This window comes from Puma concolor, chromosome E3 (genome assembly GCF_028749965.1).
Source record: "Puma concolor isolate L17-30 chromosome E3, mPumCon1.1.hap2, whole genome shotgun sequence".
In the NCBI taxonomy this organism is placed as follows: Eukaryota; Metazoa; Chordata; class Mammalia; order Carnivora; family Felidae; genus Puma; species Puma concolor.
This window is the reverse complement of record NC_141682.1, coordinates 39,687,293-39,712,623: the sequence shown is the minus strand read 5'-3', so window position 1 is coordinate 39,712,623 and position 25,331 is coordinate 39,687,293. Positions and strand designations below refer to the sequence as shown.

Genomic DNA, 25,331 nt, shown 5'->3' with positions numbered 1-25,331 from the left:
CTGCCAGCCAGCTTCCCTCATCCTTCTAGAGTGTAGTATCTGGAAACTTTTTATACAGCGTTTTTGTTTTTATTGCACATCATATAAAATGGACTGCACCGTATTTAAAACAGACAAGGCATTCACATGGATGTAGAGACCCAGACCTTTCCTCTTTTCTGGCCCTCGCCCATACTCCACACCGCTCCCGAGGCTGGAGATAGCTTCCCCCACATACCCGGCAAAGCCGGGCCCGCCCGCACTGCCCAGTTTGGAGACTGCTGGTGACTATGACAGGTATCTAGGCGGGATGGGTGGGCCAGCAGAGCACCTAACATGTGGCAGTGACAGGCTTGGGGGCACCTGGTCTGCTGGTGGAGGCTGGGGTTACGGCCAAGCGTCAAGAAGGAAGGCAGGGCAAGGGCAAGCTGGCCCTGGATGTCCACCTCAGGACGAGGACACCCTGTACCCGAAAGACCTCGTCCTGGCCAGCCGGTGGCCACCCACGGCGGGGTCACAGGGAGACAAAGGGAGACAAACCATGGGCACTGACAAGAGGAAGGGGCTGGGGCCCTGAGGACCGTGGAAATGGAGTTGGGGAAAGCCGACCAACTCGGTGCCATCGTCACTTTCACGGGGGGTTGATGTGGTCCCCAGGCCCCGAAACGCCCGTGGAGGCCTGGCTCGCCGCGGGGGGCTGCAGACGCTCACAGGCTGCGGACGGCCGCGGGTGGGGAGGGGCGGACCGGCCCGCTGCCCTGCCCCGATTCTTCTTGCCCACGGGCTGCCGCCTCTTCCTCTGGAGCTTCTCCTTCCGGGCCGCGGAGGTGGTGAAGGTGATACAGTGGGCATCCAGGAAATCCAGCAGCTTCCCCAGGGCCATGCGGATGCCATGCTGCTTCAGCTCGGCCTGCAGCTCGGCCAACTCAAAGGGCTGATAGAGCAGGACCTTGCGGTAGAGGGCCGGCCGGGAGCGGATGTAGCGCCTCACTGCCTCCTCCGTGGCTGCCGCCTGGGCGGCCGTCTGTGAGGCACTTATCTCCTCTTGACCCTCTTCATCCCCTGCAGACTCAAAGGCCACTCCAAACTCACAGGAAGAACTGCAAAGAACCAGACGAAAAACATTTTGTGACCCTCCTCTACAGCACCCTGAGACCAGGAGTCTCTTTGAGGGAAAGAGCGTTTCTGTGTCCCCTGCAGAGCCCAACACGTGGCACGGATGACCTCCCAGGGTGGCAGGAAGCTCCAGGCCGCTGCAATCCTGCCATTCTTGCTGCGGCGGGGGCAGGATCCTACCCTCTGCCAGAATCTACTGCCGGCAGCAACAGGTGCTACCGGGAAGGCCAGCCCCGCCCCCTCACGAGAGTATCCTGAGGGCAAGGATACGGGAGCCCCAGAGGTCTGCTCAGGAGGCTCACAGGGGACTGCCCGTAACCCCAGCTGGGTTTCCTACAGTTCAAATGCAGAAGGCAGCTGGGCTTTCTCAACATCGGCATTAGGCCTTGCTTCCGCCAACTCACGGACCCACTGGCTGGAGGACTTATGAAGCCACTCGCCCTGTCCTTTGGTCCCGTTACCTTTGTGAGTTAAAGGAGCTGTCACTGCTGTCCACGGAGGAGGCCACTGATTCCTGGGAGGCTGGGAGCTGGGCGTCACCATCAGGGCCTGGAGGCTCCTCCCTGCTCATTGGAGGGAGGCTTCCACCAGGAGGATTCTCTTGATGGGAGGAGCCCTTGGATGTCTTGCTGGCTTGGGTCTGGCTGTGAGGCGCCTCCAGGAGCACCCGTGAGGACTGGCTCTCATTCTCGGAGTCTGACTCCAGAGTCTGGTGAGTGTACTGGAATATCTCCTTCAGTTTCAGGACCATCTGGCGTTTGGGTAGAGGGCGGACGCCAAACCTGAATGGGGAAACAGGTGAACTTCAGCAAAGAGCAAACAGTTATCAACAAATTAAATTAATGGCTTTGTGTAACTGAAATCTTTTTTTTTTTTTTATTTTTTTTTCAACGTTTTTTATTTATTTTTGGGACAGAGAGAGACAGAGCATGAACGGGGGAGGGGCAGAGAGAGAGGGAGACACAGAATCGGAAACAGGCTCCAGGCTCTGAGCCATCAGCTCAGAGCCCGACGCGGGGCTCGAACTCACGGACCGCGAGATCGTGACCTGGCTGAAGTCGGACGCTTAACTGACTGCGCCACCCAGGCGCCCCTGTGTAACTGAAATCTTAAATGCCTGACTTTTGTGAGCATTCAGAGATGTCTACTCTGCAGGCCAACTGAGCTTACATTGAAGAATATTCCAGAAGGGCCATTCCCAGGTTCTGAGCGATGGTGGTAGTGAGAACACCTTCTGTGCCCAAGGTGAGGAGCAGCATTGATTGGGATGTGATAGTTTTGATGTTCTTTTAAAAAATCAGATCTCCTTATTCAGACTGTTAAGGCAAGTGTCCCATTTCCATCCACATGGCTCACGGAGACCTGTCACCCGATGGATCACCTGACGGAGTCTCCTCTCTTAGCTTCTCCGGGAACAGTGTGCGGAGAGCCAGACGTCACACACTCTCCCACCCCCAGCGGCTCCTGCTACCAGAGCCCCACAGCAGGACCTTCATCTCCGGCCTCACTAAAGCCTGGACGCTCACAGGAGGGAGTGGACCACTCAGGAGCAAGTTTTCAAGAACAACACCAACCTATCCAGTTCTTTCTTCAGTACCGGGGTCTCCATGATGGAATACCTTGGCATTGGGGTTATGGGCTCTTTCGGGGGCAAGTTCTTCCAATGAGCACCTTCTAGGTAGAACAAAAGAAACATGTATCAGCACAAGGGACCTGGATTTACCTCTTTTGAGCTCAGTAGGATCACCAAGAGAAATCCTGCCTTCAAAGGAAGCCTAGCCACCGTTGTGCATGAGAGCAGTACGTTCACCCCTTCATCGTTTGAGTCTGGAATTGTGTCTTTTCGGAAAGCATCGCACGGCACGTGATGAGGGCCACAGGCCTTGTGCGATGCCGATGCTGCGGGAACAGGGAGGAAGGCAGATTCATGGCTGCCAGGGGCTGGGGTGAAGGGGCAGCGGGAGTGGCTGCTGACGGGATGATGAAAATGTTCTGGGATTCGTGGTGATGCTTGCGGAACACTGTTAATGTACTAAAACCACCGAGGGGTGTGGTTTCGTTTTTGTTTCGTAGCTACTGTCTATCACCGTGCGCTGTTAGACCACTGACTGTTCCCTGTGCTGTTTTATTCCCAGGACTTACTCATTTGTCCTGGGAATAAGGCCTGCACCTCCCACTCTCCCTCCCGTTTTACCCAGCCCCTCACAGTTGCAGAACATTGTTAATGTCCTAAAAACCACTGGATTATACATCTTAAAGGGTAAACTTTATGGTGTGTAAATAACAGCTCAGTAAAGCTGCTATTTTAGAAAAGAAGTCAGTATTTTAAAGACAAACGGGACAACTTAGGAATATATTTGGTTCTTATCCTTTTTATGAGCTTGGAGTCCTTTGAGACTCCAATGAAAACAGGCCGTCTCCTGAAAAAAAGCACAAAAGTCTTTGTATAATTTGAGAAAGCCTGTCACCTCGTGGAAGCCCGCCTCAAATTCGGACTGAGGTCCCCCCGGTCTGATGTCTCCTGCAGTGGTTCCCACGGCACCACCTGGGAACTGGCTGGTTAGAGATGCAAATTCTTGGCCGAGCCCCAGACCGGTGGGGTGGGAGGCCTGGCCGTGTTTGTGTTAAGACGTTCTCCAGGCAATTCTGAAGTCCATTCAATGCTGGGAGTGCTGGTCAACAAGGCCCAGATGGTGTCGGGTTTTAGGAGGAAATGAAACACCGGTCGCACGCAGATGCTCTGTCCGCAGGCTGCTTCCATGCTACCGGCCACTGCTTGGTGCAACCCTGCCCTTCCCGGCTCCCCCAGGATCCGCCCGGCAGGGGACAGGGTGGGCGGCAACACCTCAGGGACTGGCACGGGGGACTCTGACTGAAATGAGCTGGGAAACGGCATCCCCCCACGGGGCTGGGGGCTGGTGGATGAGGAAGGACCTCCCCCACTTGCCCACCTCTTGTTTTTTTCAATGAGATGCAAATTCACGTGTAATTTTAAAGTGAACGATCCAGAGGCACTTTGGACGTTCCCAGTGCGGTGCCACCCCCACCTCTATCTAGCTCCAAAGCATCTTCGTCACCCCGAAAAGGCAATTCCGTACCCAGCACGCTGCCATGCTCCCGGCAACTGCTCGTCTGCTCCTGTCTTAACAGAGGCATCTCCTCTGGACGTGTCACGGAAATGGAATTACACAGCATGTGGTCTCCCGTGACTCCGGTCTCTCACCGAGCATCGTGTGTTCAAGGTTCATCCATGACGTACCAGGTCAGTACTTCTGTCCTTTCTGTGGCTGATAATACCCCACTGCGTGGATGGGACCGCATTGCCTTTACCCCTGCACATCAGCTAAGGGACGCCTGGTTATTTCCCCGCTTTGGCTGCCGTGAACACTTGGGTACGAGGATCTGTTTCGGTCCTGACTGCACTTCCACTGAGCGTGCTCACAGGAGTGGAGCTGCGGGCTCGGCACGGCAGCTCTGTCTCACCTCGGGGGGAACCACGCTTGGCCGATTCTGAGGTGCACCTGAGGTGTTCGTGTCGGCCTTCAGAAGTGCTGGCTCAGTAGTCCCGAGCAGGGTCCAAAGACAGCAATTTTCACTCGAGCCCAGGGGAGCCACAGGACCCAGGCAAGGATACGAACTGGCTAAGGGGTACTCTGGAAGCAAGCCCGCTGTCCCTGAGCCGGGAGGCGGAAGGGAGGGCTCAGCCGGCCCTGCGCTGTCTTCACCGTCCCCTCCAGCCCCTTAGTGTAAAACAGTGTAAGACACAACTACCCCCACTCCCCAGCCCGCCCCGCTACTCACTTGGCGTCTCTAACCCTTCTGATTTCTGAGCTTCATCAGCACTCGGCGTCTGGGCCGCAGGAAGGAGCTCTGGAGACGTCTGTTCTTTTTCATCCCAGTGGTCCCACAGAGTGGAGTTCAGAAAGCTCTGCCTGCTGCTCCCAGGCGAGCCGGCCCGAGGGGACTTCTCTGGAGCCTTTCTTTGGCCAGCAAGGCTTCCTCGGATGGGGGTGGTGCCCGAGAGGGCCGGGGAGTGGCCATAACCGCTGGGACTACTGGTGCTCAGGGGCCCCGTCAGCTCAAGATTCAAGCGGTCGATCGGAATCGGAGAGAGGGGCTCCATGTGCCAGTGGCAGTCATCAAGAGGGATCGGAGGGTCGTTGTCCGGCAGGGGGCTGCTGTTGGCCACCTCCCGCTCGTCTTCGCTGTCCTCCACCTCCACCACCTCACTCGCGGTGGCCTGATTCAGCAGGCTGGGCCCGAGGGGCGAGCGCTTCCGGAGCCGCCCCGTGGAATCGGCGAGGCCCCCTGAGATGGGACAGGCCGCCAGAAGAGCAAAGTGCTGGAGGCGCCCGGGGTGGGGACTGCATGGGCCCCTGCTGTCGGGGCTTCCTGCAATGATGGGGCCCAAGTGCGGTGGCGACATCTGGGGCCTGGCTATCGAACATGTATTTGCAGCTTCGGGTCTATCCCTGTTTTCTAGGGAGGCCCAGGGTTTGAACTGGGCCATGTGATCCACTAAAGCCCTGGACCTGAGGCCTGTTATTTGGGTCTGGGATGAAGAGTCACGGCTTCTGCTAGCCAGGGGGGTGGCGGGCACCAGCCATGAGGCGTCTGTGGTGCTGTCCTCCTCAGGGCCGCTCTCGGGGTCACAGAACAGCTGAGGGGTCCCTCTGCCCTCCCGTGAGCCCTGGCTCCCTGGCGGCCTCTCCTCCCCACACAGCAGTTCCGCCTCTCTTCGTGGTGGGCTTTGGAAAGAATCCTGATCTGCATCAACGTCGATGACGGAAAACAGCTCAGAAGACTTGGTGCTAACTTCTAGCACTTTCCTTTCTTCCAGGGGACCATCAAGAACTGACTTTGTTTTGGTTTGTTCCAGCTCCAGCTCTTCATCTGAGTCCAGTAAAAGGATAATCTCATCTTCTCTGTTCTTGCTGGATGGAGTATTCTGAGATCGGGAGCTCAAATGACCAGGTTTTGATTGGGTGAGGTCAATGGATGGAGATTTTTCTGGGGAGACCAGAGCCCCTTTATTTCTGCATTCCAACAAGGAACCACGTTCTTTGCCTTTCTGAAGGCCTGGATCTTTAAGTAGCTTGCAGAGGCTCCTGCCCCTCCTCTGCTTGGATGGTGAGTCCTGGGAGGCTGCCCTAGAAGCTTCGCTGGGCGACTGGCCGGTGTGATGAGGGCGAGGGCAAGGGTGTGGCCGGCCAGGACTCCTGCCTTGAAGGAGCTTCGACAGGCACGGGCGCGATGGGGGTGCCTGCCGGTGGGCAGGGGTACAAGGACTCTCCGCCCCCTTTCTCGTGGCCGTGCCATTGTCTTCCTGGAGCTCACTTGTCTGCGACGGTTCAGGGCATCTTCTGGGAGTCGATGAAAAGGGCTGTTCAGCGGCAGCAGCAGCAGCAGCCGAGCACCAAAACGCACCTTCCTTTCTCCCTGTCCGGCCGCCCCGAGAAGGGTGAGAGGAGCCGGGACGCCCCAGTGCTTCCTCTGGGGACCCTGCTGTCTCTACATCTGCACCACGGCCCTTGAGTCGCAGGGGCGTGGACGGTCCCATGCTCTTCCATTTGACTGGGGCCTCATCTCTTCTCTGGTCACACAGTTCCATCTCTTCTGCATTTTCCGGCTGTTCGTGAACCTGAACACTTAATGAGATTTGTGCAGACAAGGGACCATCCTCCCTGAACCGGTCCGTTTCTTCCTTGACCTCTGGAGTGCTTTCCCCCCGGAGCAGCTTGCGCTGAGTGGCTGCAAATTCATAAATCTCTTCCATTTCTGCCTCATCCACTTTTTCTCTGTCCTCTTCACAGCCCTCGGATTTCAATGAAGCCTCTGCTTCTTCCTCTTCCTTTATCCACATGGACCTCAAGAGTTCTTGGAAGTTCTCCGCCCGGCTTTCACAGTCCTCGTCTTCATTCTCCTTCCGTGGCCTGTCCTCTGAACCCATCACATCAGGCTCTTGTTCGCACAGAAGAACAAGCTCGCTAACGCCGAACCTGCAACAGGAAACGCCACGCATCACTACCCCACAGAGGCAGCAGCCGGTGCCCCGGCACAGGTGAGGGTCATGGGGAGGACAGCCGTCGACTCAGTCCTGGCCTCTTCCCTGCTCTATTCCAGACGGCGCCCATGCTCACACCCAGCAGCCCCCGCCCCACACACACCACTCAGCTCTAGAAGGAACTCAGGGACTTTAAGGAAGGGATCTTGGACTCCGCTGCGCAAACAGGAAGGTGCATCGGGCCGAGCTGGAGGACAGCAGCTGGTGGTGCGGCCCGGCTGGAGCTGCCCTGAGAGGCACCCGGAGCTCTGGACCGATGCAAACCAAAGACAGCGAACCCGTCACAGGTCAGCCGGGGCGATGGGGGCACCACCTGCCGTGTCCCCGAACACTCTGTGGTCTGACTGGCACACTCAGAACCCCAGGGGCAGGCTGGTCCTCTCCCAAGGATGCACCCGAGGGCTGACACGGCGTCGGATGGACACGGTTCCCCTCGTTTTGTGGAGCTGCACGCTGCCCCTCCTGGCTGCTGCGTGGACTAGGTGCGAGCCCGCGGGAGTTAAACTACTCATCCTAGCTGCTTCTGTTTTCTGGGACCTGGGAAAGGACGGCCACCGCTAGGCTTTCGTGGTGGAACGGCCAAGGAGTGGCAGGGCTTTGGGGCAGCTGAGGACCACCCCCATCACACCCAGGGAGCTCCAAGCCACGTGACTCGGCAGAGGCCGTCCTCCACCAGCGCTGGGTTCTCTCGCGAGCGCCCGCTCTGGCCAGACTTCCAGTCAGTACATCCCAGGTGAGGTCACCACTGAGCATAGACCTGGGGTTAACACAGAAAGGGCGCAGCCCTGGCCCTCCCGCGAGCCGTCAACCTGCTACTCCTTGGCAGTTCGCATCAGACGCTGTGAGGTAAACGGGAAGAACGATCGTACCTGCGGGCCAGAGCGCTCAGGCCGGGCACCAGCCGGGGAGGCACGCCGGGGTCCGCGGTGTAGAGATAGTGCAGGAGCGCACGGGCAGCCTCGGCGCTCACGCCACCCAGCAGCGCGCGCTGGCTCTTCACGTCGCCGTCCTCCACGGCGAAGAAGCCTTCGCTGTTCACCTGAAAACGAAGGAGAATACAGGAGGTTACCGACCTCACGAGCCTGACTCGGGGGCCACACAGAGGGGGCCCCTCCTCCACACAGCCTTTCCCCGGCGCCAGCGTCAGCCAGTGTCGCGCCAGTCTGCCCCGCGGGCTCTGTGGTCAGGCCATAGGACTTCGCCGTTGATAAAAGCAGACCGTGATGGGTGTTTAAGCACCCGGTCGTTTCCCTCTCGACAGACACATCAGAGGCACTAGAACCTTCTGGGAGAGGCCGACAGTAGCTTCCTGGATCCTGCGACACAACGTTCAAGTTAAATGCGTGTCGGTGCGGGTCAGTGCAGAAACGTTTGTCAGCAGCTCAATCTTCAAGAGGTCGAGGATGACTTTATAATTACAGACACAGAGGAAAAGGAAAAAATTCTGGGGAAAAGTGGATTTTTATTCAGTGAATCAAGAAATCTGATGTTTCCCAATCCTCAGTTCATTTCCTCATACTGCTTCCTAACCTCAAAAAGGTCTTCTCCGTGAAGTATAACTGAGAGGACGGAGAGACGGGTGAGAGCGTGGGCGGGGAGGGGGGGTGCGAAGGGGGGTGAAGGGGGTGGGAAGGCAGAGGGAGAGCCTGGACAGAGTGGAAGGGAGCATAAGAGAGCACCCAGAATGGGAGGGGTGGGGGAGAGGAGGGAGGAGGGGGCGGGGGGGGGGGAGGCGGAGGGGAGGTGGGAAGAGGGGAGGGGGAGGAGTGGAGAAGGAGAGAAAGGAAGGAGGGGAGGGGCAGGAGAGGAAGGGGGGAAGGGAGAAGGGGGAGAGGGGACATACTCACATACTGCATGAGAAGGGGGCAGCGGGCATAAAGCACGAACTTGTGGGCGTAAAGCACCTCCCCGCTGTCTGTCTGAAGCTGGATGTCGCTCAGCTGTGGGTTATTGACCATGGCTCTGAAGTCAGCCAGCAGCAAACTGAGGGTGAGCTGGAAGGAGGGGGAGCAGACCGGGCTAACAGCAAGTTCCCCAACTTTAGGGGTGCCTTGAGCTCCTGTCCACAAGGCTCGCATGCCGGGTTCCACCTGTTATTACCCTGAGGCTCTCAACAATATGGGACAGCACGCTAGCTTCTTGCTCAAGTTCTCTGTTACCCGGAATCCCCTGGCCCACAATGCGGGGGACAAGCAAGTGGAGGCATGACGGCTGCAAGAGAGCTGCAGATGAGGCATTAGCCGCGGCCGAGCAGGGTGAGCAGGGTGCACGTTGGGCTAAGTGCTTCATAAACACCGTGTGCGGCCCGATGTGACAGGCAAGGATCCTGAGCCCTCACCATTCAGGTACCGGGATGACGGGAGCTCCGAGTCCCTTCTCCGACCCTGTGCCATGGTCATCAGGTAGACCGTGGTGTGAAGGGTTTGGCTGATACCGATATACTAACAGGATGACATCCTCTCTAAGGAAAACCCAACTTCCAACCCAGCGTCACCAACAGGGAACCTGAACCATTATCCAGAGGCCAGCCTGGGACCTGATGTCAGAGGGGCACAGTAGATGCTGAACAAATGAATGAAAGTTCAGGGAACGAAGCCCCTCACAGAGCAGCGGTGATCCCTGTGGGCTCTCAGGACACAGCAGGCTCCCGGGGCTTGGCTACTGTGGTACCCTAGAGTGCAGTGACGATAGGGACAGAAGCCTCATGGCAGAACCCTAGAGGGGACAGGAGACTCCTGTGGTCTCTTGCCTGGCTTAGCTCAAAGGCCAGTGAGGGTCCAGTGCACTTGTGGAAGGGTCTGGAGACAGTGAGCTGACTCAGTGGCCAGGACCACAGGGTCGGGAGCAGGGCCAGGCTGCCCAGCCCGCAGGGAGAAGCCTTACCGAAGTTTGGCCGCCCCTCTCCAGCTGCTCTTCCTGGGGTGGCGGGATAAACCCAGTCAGTGGAAGGCCAGTGGGTGACAAATCCATCCCTGAGAGAATTCACAGGTTAAAAGAACATCACATCTGGCAACGTCAATCTCCAGGCATCACCTGTCAGCCGGCTGACCCCAGAGGCACCCTGGAGGTACTTGTCACCCGAGGGCTTCTTCACTGAAGTGAACCACCTACTGATAGGTTTTACCCCCTCACCCAGAGGTACAGGGTGGTGAAATAGACACAAGTAGCCTGCAGGTCTCTTGCTCTGGGAAAAGGGCTGTGTTCTGGGTTAAAGTTTAAGGTAATTGTGACAGACTCACCAACACGACATTCATCTGAGAAAAAAGGAAAGCACTTACAGAGACCGCATTCTCCCCATCTTATGGGGACGAGCCAGAGACCCCCAGGTCTGAGCGGCTATCACCACGTCACAAGGACTAGCCAGTGACGCTGCAGCCATGGCCGGGGCGGGGGGGGGGGGGGGGGCGGGTCTGGCCCAGGTGTCCCATCCGGTGTCTCACCTGCAACCCCTCCCGGGCTGGCTGGTCCCCCACTGCAGGGCCATGGGCTGGCATTCATCCCCTCTCCCGCCAGGTCCACAAGGTCCTGCAGGGCCTGGTGCTCCCTCTGGCTGGCGGAGGGGCCTGGGCTCCTGGGGCCGTGGCCTGCAGGGTGGGCACTGGGGACAGCAGGTGGCGTCTGCACTCCCAGCTCTGGCTGGTCAGGCAGCCCTGGGAGGAGCATGGGCTCCTGTGTAAGAGCCTGAAAGAAGTCAGAAAGCCGAGTGACCAAATGGCTACTGCAGAAGCCGCCACGCAGAGGATCCCTGAGAGTGCCAGCCACAGCCCAGAGCAACCCTATGAAGCTTTTCTCCCTCACCATCTATCAACGGACTTCTCTGTCACAGTAAAGGCCTGCCTGCTGCACCTATGTCTGCGGAAGGTTCCTGAAGGCCCTGTCCTAACGTCATCTAAATGGCCTCAAGCTTAGTGACTCTAGGCACACCTGCATCAGGCTGGTTCCTGGGCCTCACCATACGTGGGTTATACCAGCCCTTCTGGGGGTGGGGTCCTGGACTGCATTTCAGTTACACTCTCCAGGGACAGGATACATGTGGGAAACTGGCCACTTCTTCCCAGGAGAGCCATCAGTTCCTACACACAGAAACATGCTACAGTCAACACCCCTTGACTTCCTATCCTTCCTTCCTTTTCAGACTTTCTGTTGATGACCAGTGCTGCATTCCTGGAGCTGCTGGCCTCTCCCCAGAGCCCCCCGTATGCCCAGAGGGGAGGGCGCACCTTTGCGGGCTGCTGGGGCACCATGGGAGGGACCAGGCTTGCCGTGTAGAAGGCTTCCAGGGCCCAGGCTCCAGTCAGGGCGCTGCCTTCCCACAGAAAGTTCTGCTTCCCTCCAGGTGGCCGCAGACACCGACCGGCCTTTCCCAGCTCTTCCTTTAGAATCCTGCTCGTGGGAAGTGGCGGCGTGCTGGACAGCTCCACCTCCTCGGCAAAGAGCTGGGCCACCCGATCCGCCGTCAGCCTCCCCGTGGTCTCCGGGTCCTGGACTAACAACGGGGGAGGGGAAACAGGCGCCTTCCTCTTGCGGCTCTTCTTTTCTGGAGGTAAACAGAAGCAAAGGGTCACGAGGCCCAGCCGCAGTCACCTTCGGCCAGCAGCGTGGAGAGCCTCCCCCCGCAGGGGTGCGCCTACCTGCTCCCAGTCTTATCCTCTCAGAAAAGGCATTTCCCAGTCTGAGCGCCGCTGGCACAGCCTCCTGCTCCATCTCAGACCGGGACAAGGCCATGGCCACCAGCAAGTCCTCGGACGGCGCCTCAGGCTTGGTGACCCGCCGCTTCCTCTGCAGCTCCTTCTGGTTGGTGGCTCCCTTCCGCTTCAGACCTCCAGCGTGATGGCTGAAGCTTAAAAGACAGCCAAACAGGTTAGTGAGGCCGGAAGTGTGAGCGCTTCCTCTTCTGAGGCGGTCCCCACTGGACCAGAGAGGCCTGGACCCCTTCTACCCTCTGGTCAGGAGAGAAAAGGGATAAATGTGAACTCATCAGACAGAGGCGTCAATTGCTCTGGGCATTCACTGTACTCATCCTGTTGCCTTGTGTAAGCTCAAGTGATTCTGGGCCACGTTCGCCGCGGCCCGGAGAGCAGAGGCTCTGGGACCTTCCATGTGATGCTACGCAGCTGAGTTCTTGGCAGACGTACAAAGCTGTAAATGGTACCTGCACATGCTCCGTGTGGCCAGACCCTGCCAATGGAGCCCACATTCGACGGCTCTGAGTCAGCTTCCTGGATTCCACCAACTTCTGCAACCATACCTCAGATGCCCCTCAGGCAGTCCCTTGGCCACACTGGCCACGAAAGGATCCCTTCCCCTCCTGCAGGGGCCCGTGGGTGGAGCCTCTGTCCAAGGTCTGAAGGAAAGGACTCCCAGCTTAGACCACCAACATGGTCAGCCAGCTTGGAGGAGATTTACTTAAAGGACTTTCTGGCTGGAGAACGCAGACTGCCTGGTGAATCCCAACAGGCCGAGTGAGAAATAGGAGGGCAACGGTGAGAGAGAGACCGGGAGCGCAAACCCAGCTGTGGGGCTGCTCTGGAAGGTACCTCTGGTCTTTCCAGAGAAGCTCATGCTCTCCCCTGGGCCAGGGATGGCTCAAGAATCTCAGATATCACTTCGGAAGATCTACACAAGCCCTAATTTGGTTCAACTTCCTGGGAACCCCACATGATAACCACAGCCCCCCAGAGAGAAAGGGGCCATCCCAGTATCCACTACCCAGAGTTCCACACACACCAGGCTTGGCCTTAGGGCAGGTGAGTCTCAAAGCCTCAGTGAGGGTGTCCATCGGCTGTCGTTTTCTACTTTAACAACCTTCTAGAAGGACCCACACACATATATTGTGTCTCTTCTTGGAAGTATTTAAAAAGCAGATATATGTCATCTGAGTAAGTAGTTGTCATCCAGTCCTACTGAAAGACAACAATGGCTTAGATAATATCTATGCTAGGTCCTTAAAGCTTCCAATTCTGAGATGCTGCTGTTGATGTGCTACAATACAGACAGGCTCACCAGCTAAGAACTGACTTTTGCCCACCCCAGTCCCACCACTGGCCCAGTTCAGATGCCCATAACCTGTGTGCAAGACACCGGCCAGGACAAACAGAGCCACGCCCTTGGCCTTCCCTTTGCTCTTGACAGCTGTCAAAGGAAGGAAGTCCCAAACCTGCAAAAGTCCAGGGCCGGCACTAGACTGTTCCCTGTAATGCCGGCGTCCACCGTGGCAGGGGCAAGGTGCAGGGGAGCTGAGCTGCCCGCGTACCTGTGGTTTGCACACCAAGGACTTGTTTCTGGCTACGTGCAGGCCTCTTATTGTGACACTTATGCATTTAATTCATGCACATTAACAAAAAGGCCTGTGCTTCTGTCTTGACAACTCTTTGAACGATGCTGAGTCCTTTAACGTTAATGGTGTGAGAATCGGACCGCGTGGAGGTGGAAGCTGTGCCACAGCACACGGGACACAGACACGGGACAGCGGGCTACCGAATTCCTCACTGCCCCAGAGGGCACCAACCACAGGATGCCAAGAATGGAAAAAGCTCAGAAAGGCCCTCCAGGAAACCAGTCCAGCCAGTCCTTTGCGTAGACACACCCGTGTGGACCATCTCAAAGCCTTCGAGGATACAGAATCTGTCTCCTCTCCATGCTAGTGGGCACTGTGCCTGATTTCCTTCTCAAATGTTTCGTTTCCAGAATCTAGGGAGGGGTCTAGGGTTCTGTTGTTCTCTAACACTACAAAAGGCTTTAAAAAGAAAAAAAGCGTTTCTGTGGTGTTCCTCCTTTTCATGTGACTCACCTTGATGCCAGTGTGCCACAGGCCCCCTCCGGCGGAACCGTCTGCAGCCGCACAGCCTGGAGCAGGAGCTGGGGGCCCACGTCCATGTTCACCGCGCACTGTTTCAGGTGACTGATTCTGCTCTTCAGGGTGAGAAACGGCCTCCCACAAATCGGGCATTCGGGGATCCGTGGTGTGGTGGGTGCCAGTGCCTTTTCAGCCTCATCCAAGCACCTGGAGGAAGACGGTGAACACAGAACGCCCTCCCTGATAACGTGGATTGTAGCAGACCTGCGTCCACGTCAGCACGGACATGCTGCGGGCCACAGCCAGCTCCCCCACGCGGCCTTCGCTCAGCCTCCGAACCCCTACATTTAGGGATCTGTTAGCAAAGCCGGCTGAAGAAGGCAAGGACAGGTTACACGGAGGCAATCCCGCTCCTAAGTATATACCCCAAAGGACTGAAAGCAAACATTCAAGCTAATACCCGAAACACACGCTCACAGCAGCTCTATTCGCAATATTCAAAAGGTAGAAACACATTCACCCGCCAGCGGAAGAACGGATAAATGAGACACGGTCCATGCATACAATGGGGCATTCTTCAACCGTAAAAAGGAACAGAATTCTGATCCGTGCTACAACCTGAATGAACCACAAAAACAGTATGTTGAGTGAAGGAAGCCAGACACAAAAGGCTCCATCTTGTGTGATTCCACTTACGTCTGGAACAGACAAATCCACAGAGACAGAAAGTGCATGAGCGGCTGCCAGGGGCTTGGGGTGGGCGTTGGTGGGGGTGGGGAGGGAGAGTGAGTGCTAATGGGTACAGGGTTTCTTTTTGGAGGAGTAAAAATCCTCTAAAATTGACTGTGGTAACGGTTGCACAACTCTGGACATAATAAATAAAAGCCACTGAACAGTTCGTTTTAAAAGGATCAACTGTATAATACGGGAAAGGCATCTCGATAAAGCTATGTAAAAAAACAGCAAGGACAGGGGCGCCTGGGTGGCGCAGTCGGTTAAGGGTCCGACTTCAGCCAGGTCACGATCTCGCGGTCCGTGAGTTCGAGCCCCGCGTCAGGCTCTGGGCTGATGGCTCGGAGCCTGGAGCCTGTTTCCGATTCTGTGTCTCCCTCTCTCTCTGCCCCTCACCTGTTCATGCTCTGTCTCTCTCTGTCCCAAAAATAAATAAACGTTGAAAAAAAAAATTTTTTTAAAAAACAGCAAGGACAGGTTGATGCCAACACTGAGGTGCTATGGTCATGGTCAGGTGTCTCCGGATTCCCACCACAGATTCCGCTGGACCTGTCACACCCACGGGAGAGGTGACCGGCCATTCCTACCGGTTCACATGCTGCTCCCTCCGTGTCACGTTCATGGCTGAGAGGTTCTTTTGACAGATCTGGCAGAAGAACAACCCTGTCTCCTCCAGGTTCTCATCAGGTAACGATGCTTGTTCCTGCCCAAACTCCTGCTGCAGGGCCAAGGCCACCGCCGCGTCACTCTCTGTGGCAGGGAGCCAGGGCCCCGACCCTGTGAAGAGGCACGAAGACCCGTGAGGACGAGCTCACCTGCATACCCCTGCACCGCCTGCCAGGCCTCACGGAGCACCCACAGTGGGTGGAGTGTGGAGAAAGCAGACCCGGCCCCACCCTGTCCGGTGAGTGTGGATGTAAGCAGGGCCCCTGGAACAGGAACTCCCCCAAGTGTGCAGAAGAACCCTGGGAAGCCTGTTAAAGCGCAGGTCTGCATCCCACAGATCTAGGGGAGGCCTGAGATTCCGCATTTCTGACGGGTCAGGACCACCGTCTGAGCAGCAGCGTCCTGGAGAACGCGCCTTCCGTTTTCCCCATTTCTGCGAAACTCCGCCTCGGGCGTTCCAGGCTTGCAAGGCTCCTATTCCAATAAATCTAGGTTTTCTCTTCAAAGTGCAGCCTTTCCTACTGCTAGGACCTTTTGTTTCCCATCCTAGAAAAAACAGGTCAAAGTGAAATAAATGCCTTTCTGTCCTCAAAGGTCAGTCTCCTTCTCAGCATCAGACCAAAGGACGGACGGACTGGTTCTGGTCTGGAGATGGCGCCCTCGGTGGCTGGGCCACGGCCGCGGCCCTCTGTCACATCTGAATTTGTTGGAGCAGACTATTGGCACTCACAGGGAGGTGCTCGGAGAACTTCACAAATCCTCAGTCCTTGAATATTCCTACAGTCTATCGCTCTTTCCACTAAAGCCAGAAACACATCACCCTTCATTTTGGTGCCCTATTTTTTTTTTTTAAACAAAGAAATGGTTTCTGTCTCCTGAATACTGAGCATGACTGGCTTTGCTGTGAAGATCGATGGAAACACCGAGTCCCACAGAGGGCGGGTGCCGAGCTCGTGTTCTAGCTGAGCAACTCCTGTGCACCCTGTTGGTGCTGCGGGGACTGATGGCGCAGCAGCTGCCACATCGCTGCCTGCGTGGACCTCAGAGGTAGCCTGAGAATCCTCAGTGCTCCCAAGGGGAAATCTGCACGTCGGTACCAAGAGACTCCATATTTATTAGCTGTAGGACCATCCATGCAGTCTCTTCCTATTTTTTTCCCTCGTGTGTCTTTTCACCAGGGAGGAGGGCTCCTGTTGTTTGTAGGATAAAGAATGGGACTGCCTCCTGGGGCACACCACCTGCAATGTTGTTGCCAAGCTATTTTAACCCTGAGCCACTCAGACCTCTAGTCTACTCACGTGTGATGCAACACAGGGCTTACAGGAAGTGGTTAAATGACACCGTGAGCAAATAAATCTAGAAAAGTGGGAGATTTTAAAACACAGTTGTCCTGCACTAATGAAAAAAATCGTGAAAAAGACAGTTTAAGACACTACTAAACTGTCGCAGATGCAGTTTGTGGACATCTAGTTCTCACGGATCCTTATTCAGAAAAAAAAGAAACCAGCTGTAAAACTGTCCCTGGGACAAGTGGGGACATTTTAATATGAAGCGGACACCAGGCAGAATTATGGAATTAGGTGTGGCAGCAACACTTTGATCACGTAGGAGATCGAGGGGTGAAACATCATGATGTCTGGAACTTCCTTTCTAATGGTATAGAAGAAACATGTACACTTAGAGACATACAGATAGATGGCAAAATGTTCATTGTTAAATACAGGTTGAGGATATGGAGGTTCATTGTAATATATATTTACTTTTGTGCGTGGGAAAAATTTTGTAATAAAAAGCCAAAAATAGGGACATCTGGGTGGCTTAGTCAGTTGAGCATCTGACTCTCGATTTTGGCTCAGGTCATGATCCCAGGGTCATGGGATCGAGCCCGGCATCAAGCTCTGTGCTGAGCATATAGCCTGTTTAAGATTCTCTCTCCCTCTCTCTCTGACCCTCTCCCCACTCACACTCTCTTTCTCTAAAAAATAACAAATAAAAATAAATAAAACGAGGGAGAGGTATCTTGTCAAAGAAGGTAGGTGAGAAATGACCCAAGGGACCCTTCATTCTCTGGCTAGCAACAATGAATGGCCAAGGTACAATCCCGGGCAGAGAGCCGGCCCCCACCAGAAACTCCTGGAATGCCAGCTCCTTCCCGCCCTGCCCTTCCCCCGCCCCTCACCCCGAGTTAAAACTTCTCCCTGAGGGGAAGATGTAAAACTCCCATCGTACCGTCCCCTGCCGTCATCTCCTCTCGAGGGCCCTTCGGGAGGTTTTCTTCAACTGCAGACTCCAGGGAGCACCGTTCGGAAGCGTGCCGCAGGCGCTCAGGATCTGCTCTCTTGAACTGCTGCATTCGCTGCAGGACGAGCTCGGCCGTCCGGGGTTTGGAGGGACTGGGCCCCATCGCAGTCAGATGGGAAGGAGGGGGCTGGGAGTCGCTGTCCCGAGCATCCTCTGGCAAGGAGGAAAACATTCACAGGCATGTGTTCTAGCTGGAGAAACAAAGCCTTCCACCAGATCCAGGTTAGACCCAAGTCTCAAGGGGCCCTCTACCAACTGGTTGAGTTTAACCCTCAAGTGTGAATAGGAGTGATTATTGGTGTCCTCCCCGTTGGGGGGAATATAAATAGACCTGTCATAAATATCTTTGATGGGAGGGGGAACAGGGAGTGACTGCTAATGAGCACAGGGTTTATTTCTGGGCTGATGGAAATGTTCAAAAACTGCGGAGTTGTAATGACTACACAGCTCTGTGAGTACGCTAAAACCACTGGACTGTATGCTTGAAGAGTGTGCATTTTATAGAATGTGAATTCTTTCTCTAAAGCTGTTATTAAAGAAATATTAAAGACAAACATTTTGATCTTCCTAGGTCATAAGTTTGGTAACCTGGCGTCCACAGATGGCCTCTGGTGGGGATCCATGAAGCCCTGCAGTTTTATGCCAGTTTCACAGGTGTGCACGGGGGTGCGGTTTTCTGGGGGAGTCATGCGTGGCTTTCGCTAGACTCCCAAAGGGTGCATGAGGGACCAGCGACGTTTCGGTAACATCACTGATGCCTTACAACGGTCTCTGCCAGCTAAGTGTTTACCACCGCTCCATTGAGAGATCATGCTGACCACACTAGGTAAAAAATATCACTTAAGATCAGGAAGTAAAGGTGAGACATATTTAGAAACAGAACCCAGGAGCCCAAATATCTTATGCAAGGCTGGTTCTCAGCTCTGCTTGAAGAAGGCATGCTACATACACAATATGGTTCAGTACACCAAGGGCAGCAGGATAAGAAACCTGCTTCAAACAGACAAAGGAAAAGAAAAGAACAAAGGTGCTTGAGGAGAAAGGAAGGACCTGAAGATTCTCTTGGGGTTTAAACCCATCTGGCAGCTTCCTACTGCCTTCTGAGCAGCCTAAACGAACTGGCTGGCCCCATTGCAACTTACCCACTCTGGAATAAATTCAAGAAAATGAGAAGCAGCATTATTTTCATGTTCACGTAACTTGTGTCAACTACATAATGTAAAGATTAATAGGAAACTCTGAAAGAGCAGAGGGCCACAAATATAATCATGTAGAAAGTTCACGAAGGGGTTATATTTGACCACTGTTTAAAACAGGAGTCAGCAAACTATGGTCCTCAGGCTGGCTGCCTGTTTTCGTTAATGACGTTTTGTTGGAACACAGCCCATTCATTTGCTTACTCACTGCCTAGGGAGTTGAGAAGTTGCAACAGAGACCATGGCTGCAGAGCCAAAGCAATTTACTATCCGGCCCTTTGCAGGAAGTTTTCTGACTCCTGGTGTAAAACAGTACAGTCATCTCTGGTTTCCTCTCTGGAAACGTACTGCCCGTGGCGCTGGCCCAGTTACCTGTCTGGGTGTTCTGCACGTTCTCCTGGAGCACAGCAGAGGCAGGCACACCTCCCCCTCCATTCTCAGGGGGAGCTGGTTTGCTCTCCTGCCACTTGGGTGCCCCTTGCCTTTTAGTCCTCGGGGCCTGGCTGCCAGACCGAGTTTTCTTCTCCCTGGGGCCTTGAAGGGTTTTGCTCTTGGTAGCAGTTGGTTTGGTCCTTTTCGGTTTACTTGTCTCAGTGCTGTTTGAGGCCTTTTGTGTCTTCCTTTCCCCCGACACTTCCTTGGTGCCATTCTTTTTCACCCTTTGGAGAAAGGTGGCGCAGAGCTCCTTAAAATCATCGTCTGACTCATCCATCATCTGACCAACTTTAAGGCTCTCAAGTATTCTTCAGAGATTTGAGGTCTATCTGGGGACCCAAGAAAAGCCTAGCAGGGCCTCCTTCAGACTTGTAGCTCCATCACGGCTGCTCTCTACTTCTCACTAGGACAGCTGCAGAGTTTGCACAATTGAGCAAAAAGTCGTGCTTTCCCCCGCATAAGAATTTAAATGCCTTTCTTCACACAGAGTCTGCATTAAGCAGCACATTTAAAGTTCACATCTGAGAGCTTTTGCTGTCCAACAGATGCCTCCAAGGTAGGATACATATGAACTTCATGCTCAGGCAATTCTCCAAGATCTCCATAGTGATAAAGCACATTGGTTCATTCAATGTCACATCTGTGGAAAACCAAAAGCATCTAAATGTAATTAGACAGACATTGCATCTTATGCCCTTCCTTCCAGGAAGGTACAAGAGGATGGAGAGGATGGACAAAGTCCTCAGAGTAACAGTACCTGTGTCAAATACTCAAGTACAGCCTGGTGAACACAAACTCATGGTCCTACAGGATATCACAGCACAACACAGGGGGAGGGATCTAGAAACCCATCAAAGAAAGACTGTGAGCATCTTGAAAGAGTGTTGTTTTTACTGAAATCTGGGGAATGAATGAATCCCATGAAGGGCAGTTACCGCAGAAACAAGATGATCGTCAAATGCAGAAAAACTATCCCTCAGGCCCTATCAACAGAAACTTAATGTGCAGGGGAGGGACAAGAGGAATGAAGAAAATATGAGCTTCAACACTCAGGAAGAAACAAAAGACAAGAGTACAGGAGGCTCATTCATCACTGACATGAGCAATGTTTCCAAATCAAAAGAAGGCCACTTTTTTTCCACCCTCTCTCACCCAAGCAAGAGCTCCCCAAACTTAACTCGAACGGCGACCACTGCAAAGGCTGAGCCTTATGGGTGTGATTATTTACACTGGCACAGTTTAGTGGGATTCAGAAGTCAAAACTGAATGACCCAGTAACAGAGTTTATTTCAAATACCATATTGCAACCTCCACTGTCCGAGTAATCCAATTAATCACCTGTTTTTCTGGAGGTGAGCAGACATGGACACCTGTAATCTACTTTGCATGGCTGGCCCATTCTCATCTTCTGTGTCACCTCTTTAAAGAAGCTTCCCCTCATCCTTTATCCAAGTGGACCCTCTCCACTGCCATCATTTTCTGTCACCACACACTGTTTTCACAATCGCATTTATCACAAGTTACCACCGTTTGTAACAGGTAACATTTATTGAATGCTTACTGTATGCCAGGCACAGGTCTAACTGCTTTACGAGTCTAGCTCGTGTCATCCTTACAACAATCCTGTTGGGTAGACTGTATTGTCATCCCTTTACAGCAAGAGTCAGGCACAAGAATAAGGAACTGGCTTAAGTTCACACAGCCTTTGAAGTGGCAGGGCTGGGATCAAATCCAAGCAGCGTGGTTCCAGGGCATCAACTCCTACATTTTCATTCATTTACTCAGTATCTGTCCCCTACTCAGCTCAAATTTCAAGAGGGCACAGCCTCATCTATTTTATTTCGTATTCGCTTGGGCTGGTGAAGTACCCGAATTGTAAAAAAAAAAAAAAAAAAAAAAAAATGCTCGACAATTATTTGCTGAATTAAGTGCAAAGAGTTTGGTATCATGGGAGCTAAGAGAACGTGGTGGGAGAGAAGGCTGCAGGGAGAAGCCCCTGAACTGAGCCAGTCGGACGCGGGGAGCTAGAGCAAATCCCACCCTCCACACCCCGCTGAGTCTCCACATTGCCTTGGATACTAGCCCTAAGACGGCCCACCTCCTGTACGTGCTCACTCAGTACTTGCTGAAGGAAGCGGCAAGTTTCCAGAGGGTCGGGACTTGGGTCTACTCCGCTTTGTACCCGCCGCTGCAGGAATGAATGGGCAGTGCGGGGCGGACCCTCCCGCTGCCCCCGACCCGGTGACACCAGGGAAGCGGGCGGGGGACCCGGCCTGGGGAAGGGCTGTCAAGGGCTCGGGCTGCTCTTAAGCCAGACGGCGAATTCCGATCGTCGGACTGACGCCCGGGCCGCGACCCCGGGGTATCCGATCAGCCCACCCGTCCTCCCTTTCAGGCTGCCCCAGGCCCTCCAACCAAGTGCGGCTCCTGCCTCTACACCGCGGGCGAGAAAGACTCTTCTCTCCCACCGAGAACGGCAAGGGCCCAAGGTGGCTGGACCTTGTCTCCCAACTGCAGACTCCCGGCCCTAGAGCCCGACTCCTCCTACCTCCGGCGCCGCCGAGGCACCTTCTCAACGGAGAATCTCGCGCCTACGCATGCGCCAAACGGCGCCCCCGGCGGAGGACTGCGTCTGCGCAGGCGCGGAAAGGCTCGGGACGCTCTCTTCCCGTCGTTCTCCGCGGCCCGGGCGCGCAGCTGCGATAGTTTCCGGACGCCGCGAGGCGGGGTGCTGCTGAGGGTGGCTCTCGAGGCTCGCGTGGTCGCTTGCTTGCGTGGCACCTCGCAAAGGTTCTTAAGTGTTGAGGAAGAGTCAGGGTGAGTTTAGGGCACCGCTGCAATATTTAGTTGAAGTTTGGGGTGTACCACGGTTGACACAGGAAATGTCTTCGGATTCAGCGTCGCAGGGCGCGCCGGCCCGCTGGGGCGGGAGAGCCCCCTGCCCGAAGTAGCCAGCGGGCTGAGGCCGGGAGGTGGTGGCCGCGTGAGGGAGCGCCGCTCACCCCTCTGGCCTGGTTGGTACCAGAGATCGGGGGCCGGAAGATGTGCAGCCTGAGGGGTTCCCGCGTGCTGAAGTTGGAGGAGCGTATGTTTCGTGGTAGTGCTTGGAGCTCCAACCCGGCCTGGGTCCTCGGGAGACGTCATCATGCACGCGAGGAAGGATGTGGCGAGGCAAGACTGGAGGCCGTGAGACCAATTAGGAGAATGTAATGTAGATGAGAAATGAGGGCGCCCGTATTGGGAGTTGGAGTGGAAAGAATGGAGAAATACTCAGAAGTTTGATTGGTTAAGATTTGTAGGTTTCTAGCCTGAGCGTCTGAGTGGAATGTGGTTCCGTTTACCGAGGTTATGAACACGGGGGAAGGAGTAGCTTTGAAGGGAAGAGAATATTTAGTTGGGGTTTAGAGATATAACGTTCATACCGTAAAAATCACGGTTTTCCTTACTTTTTTGAAAGTTTATTTATTTGAGAGAGCGCGAGCGACGGGGGAGGGGCAGACAGAGGAGAGAGAATCCCAAGCAGGTTGCGCTCTGTCTGGGGAGCCCCACACCGGGCTGTATCTCAGAAACCGTGAGATTATGACCTGAGTTAAAATCAAGAGTCAGACGCTTAACTGAGCCATCCGGTTGTCCCCAAAATTCACCCTTTTAAATTGTACAGTTCAGTGGTTTTTCACATACAAGGTTGTGCCAATCACCGCTAATTCCAGAACGTTTTTTTAACCCCAGATAGAAATCTCTCTACCGATTAGCGGTTAGTCCCCATTCTCTCTTTCCCCAGCCCCACCAGTCAGCCCCTTGACCCCGGGAAACCACTGTTCGTGTGGATTTGCCTATTCTTTTCATTTTATATGAATGGTATTGTGCAGTATGTGGCATTTTCTGTCTGGCTTTTACTTAACGTATGTTTTTAAGGTCTATCCGTGTCATAGCATGAATTGATTCTTCATTTCTCTTAGTGGCTGAATAATATTCCCTTGTATGGATAGTCCACATTTTGTGTATCCATTTATCAGTTAATGAACTTTTTGGCTGTTTCCACTTTTCAGCTGTTATGAATAATGCTGCTGTGAACACTGTTGTACATGTTTTGTGTTTTTAGTTCTCTTGGGTATATACCTCAGATTATGATTGTTGGCCATACTGCATTTAGTTCTGAGTGTTGAGTTTCAAATGCTAAAAGGACTCCCAAGAGCTTTTTCTGTATGGTTTTTGGAAACCTCAGTTACTTTGTAATATGGTTTCCAGTTGGATCAGACCGGTAAACACCAAAGAGGAGTGGCAGCAAAGAGTCATGGTTAGGGTGGAATGTCTTATTTGTACTGGAGGGATTTTAATTTGTAGAGGTGACTGGGTGACAACACAGAGAGGCCAATGCCATTGGAAGAATATTACCTTTCCAGAGAGAAGACAGTACGCCATGCCACATGGTGCCACAGCGAAGGTTTTGGTCAGGAGGCAGAGCAGGAGACAGAGGAGAGCTTAGATCAGAGCCTTTATTCCTTGAGAAAGGCAAGGTAGGGCAGAGTAAACAGTGTAGGAGTGGCTGGTGTGAATAATCCTGGTGGGCTTTGGGCTATAGGGGTGGCCTCTAGTTGCCTGGTACCTGGCCCTGGCATGATTTAGGGCAGGGGACATACTGGCCACGTCTGTGAGCATTAAAGGAGTTGATTGCTCTGCATGTGAGAGGCAGCCCCGAAGTAATTTGATTATCATCTTTAGACATTAGATAGCCCTGGGAAGGGCAGTGTCTCCCCACCAGCAAGGTTTTTAAGATGTCACAACATCGTAAAATACAGACAATTTAAAAAAACGTGATTAATTCACATCGCTGGAATGGTATGAAGGACAGTTGTAAACATGGTGCTTATTTTTCTCTAGTTAGACAGCAGGTGCAGGGCCTGAGTCGAGTTTAGGACGTAAATCTCTTAGAGGCCCCTGGGGAGGAAAACCCACCCCTGCCCTCCCAAAAATCTGGCCATATTTTCTTTTAAGCAAAATTGCTTAGTGTAGTTTAGAGAAAGAAGTGTTCTTTAAACCTTAGATTCTCAACTGAATTACCTGTGGAATATGTTAAGCTGGAAGTGGTTGGATACCACCCTTCAATCTGCTGAATGAATGTTGGGCAGGATTTCCAACCTATAGCTTTTGAAAGTGTCACAGGTGGTTTTGATGATCTCTAGATTAGAGACTGGTGGTCACTGTATTTAATTGCTACTTAATGTACCTACAGAGCAAATCCTGTGGGCTAAATAATAGAAGAGATGCCAAAAGATGGGTGAGGGGTTATTGGGATTTAGAGTTAGGTATAATTTCTCGTTGCAAGGAACAAAGTTCTGTGCCACCTTTTTCCTTGGCTTAATTAAGATAAACCATGGGAGCTCCCTTGACCAGGACCCTAATGTGATTTCTCTCCAGCAGAAGCTCTGAGGTTCACACTGTTCTACTGGAATGAAGCAGGAGTTGCCCAAGCGACTAAGCTGAGGGACAATGTCCAGAGACAGTGTTATTACATCCATGTTATTTCACTGGGAATACTACATGTTAATTGCCAGGATTGTGGCAGAACTGCACTACCAACACACTCAAGCCAGGGACCTGAAGGAATATTTAACGTATTAAAAGGTTAGGGTTGTCCTTATGTATGATAAACCCTACAGAGTTTATCGGAAAGAGAAAATGGATGCAGAACTGTGGAAAATTTTAAACGCGGTGTAAGAAGTGTTATTCCAAGTAGAGACTCTGTTTTCAAAGCCTTTAGGAGTAGATCATTTTTAGGTCCAGGGGAAATAGGCAAAAGTTGAATATGCTGATTATCACTTCCTTACTCACCTGGAATATTTCCTTTTTGGAAACTTTGGGCATCTTCCGCTGAGTTAATGTTTGAAACAGTTCTGTGGAAGAAGTGAAGGGTCCTTGTCCCAGGTCTGTGGTTTGGTTATAAATCACAAAACCAAAACCTACCCAGCTCCCTGTCGTTTATTTTGGCAGGAGTTGGGGAGAGAGCAGATTGAACAAGGGAAGAATTGTCTTCTCAGTTCTTTGG

At 53.6% G+C, this 25,331-nt stretch overlaps 1 protein-coding gene and 2 long non-coding RNA genes across 6 annotated transcripts in view; 2 read left to right on the top strand and 1 right to left on the bottom strand.

The window, feature by feature from the left end:
* Positions 1–47: 47 nt before the first annotated feature.
* Positions 48–21,907, bottom strand: SLX4 (SLX4 structure-specific endonuclease subunit). Of its 4 annotated transcripts, none has more exons than XM_086692125.1 (15): positions 21,834–21,907; positions 19,223–19,925; positions 17,583–17,807; positions 15,275–15,464; positions 13,950–14,162; positions 11,791–11,999; positions 11,380–11,696; positions 10,600–10,840; positions 10,043–10,131; positions 9,007–9,153; positions 8,029–8,198; positions 4,897–7,094; positions 2,670–2,769; positions 1,557–1,877; positions 48–1,079 (listed from the first exon to the last, which is right to left on the bottom strand). In XM_086692125.1, the coding sequence occupies exons 2-15, from the start codon at positions 19,563–19,565 to the stop codon at positions 611–613; spliced, it is 5,232 nt and encodes a 1,743-aa protein (XP_086548251.1). In that variant the 5' UTR covers positions 19,566–19,925; positions 21,834–21,907; the 3' UTR covers positions 48–610. The 4 variants fall into 4 exon arrangements, with proteins under 4 accessions (XP_086548251.1, XP_086548252.1, XP_086548254.1 ...); XM_086692126.1 differs by having other exon boundaries at positions 2,670–2,766; XM_086692128.1 differs by lacking the exons at positions 19,223–19,925; positions 21,834–21,907 and adding an exon at positions 15,932–17,003 and having other exon boundaries at positions 17,583–17,710.
* On the top strand, positions 1,962–10,539 carry LOC147573170 (uncharacterized). Its single transcript, XR_015245501.1, has 3 exons — positions 1,962–2,340; positions 2,456–8,738; positions 9,204–10,539. It is a non-coding gene; the product is annotated as an uncharacterized LOC147573170 (long non-coding RNA).
* Positions 21,908–21,971: 64 nt separating the features above from the next.
* LOC147573169 (uncharacterized) overlaps positions 21,972–25,331 on the top strand; it is a 30,202-nt gene continuing 26,842 nt past the window's right edge. The window contains exon 1 of the long non-coding RNA XR_015245495.1: positions 21,972–22,102. This is a non-coding gene — a long non-coding RNA (uncharacterized LOC147573169). The remainder of the gene's footprint in view (positions 22,103–25,331) is intronic.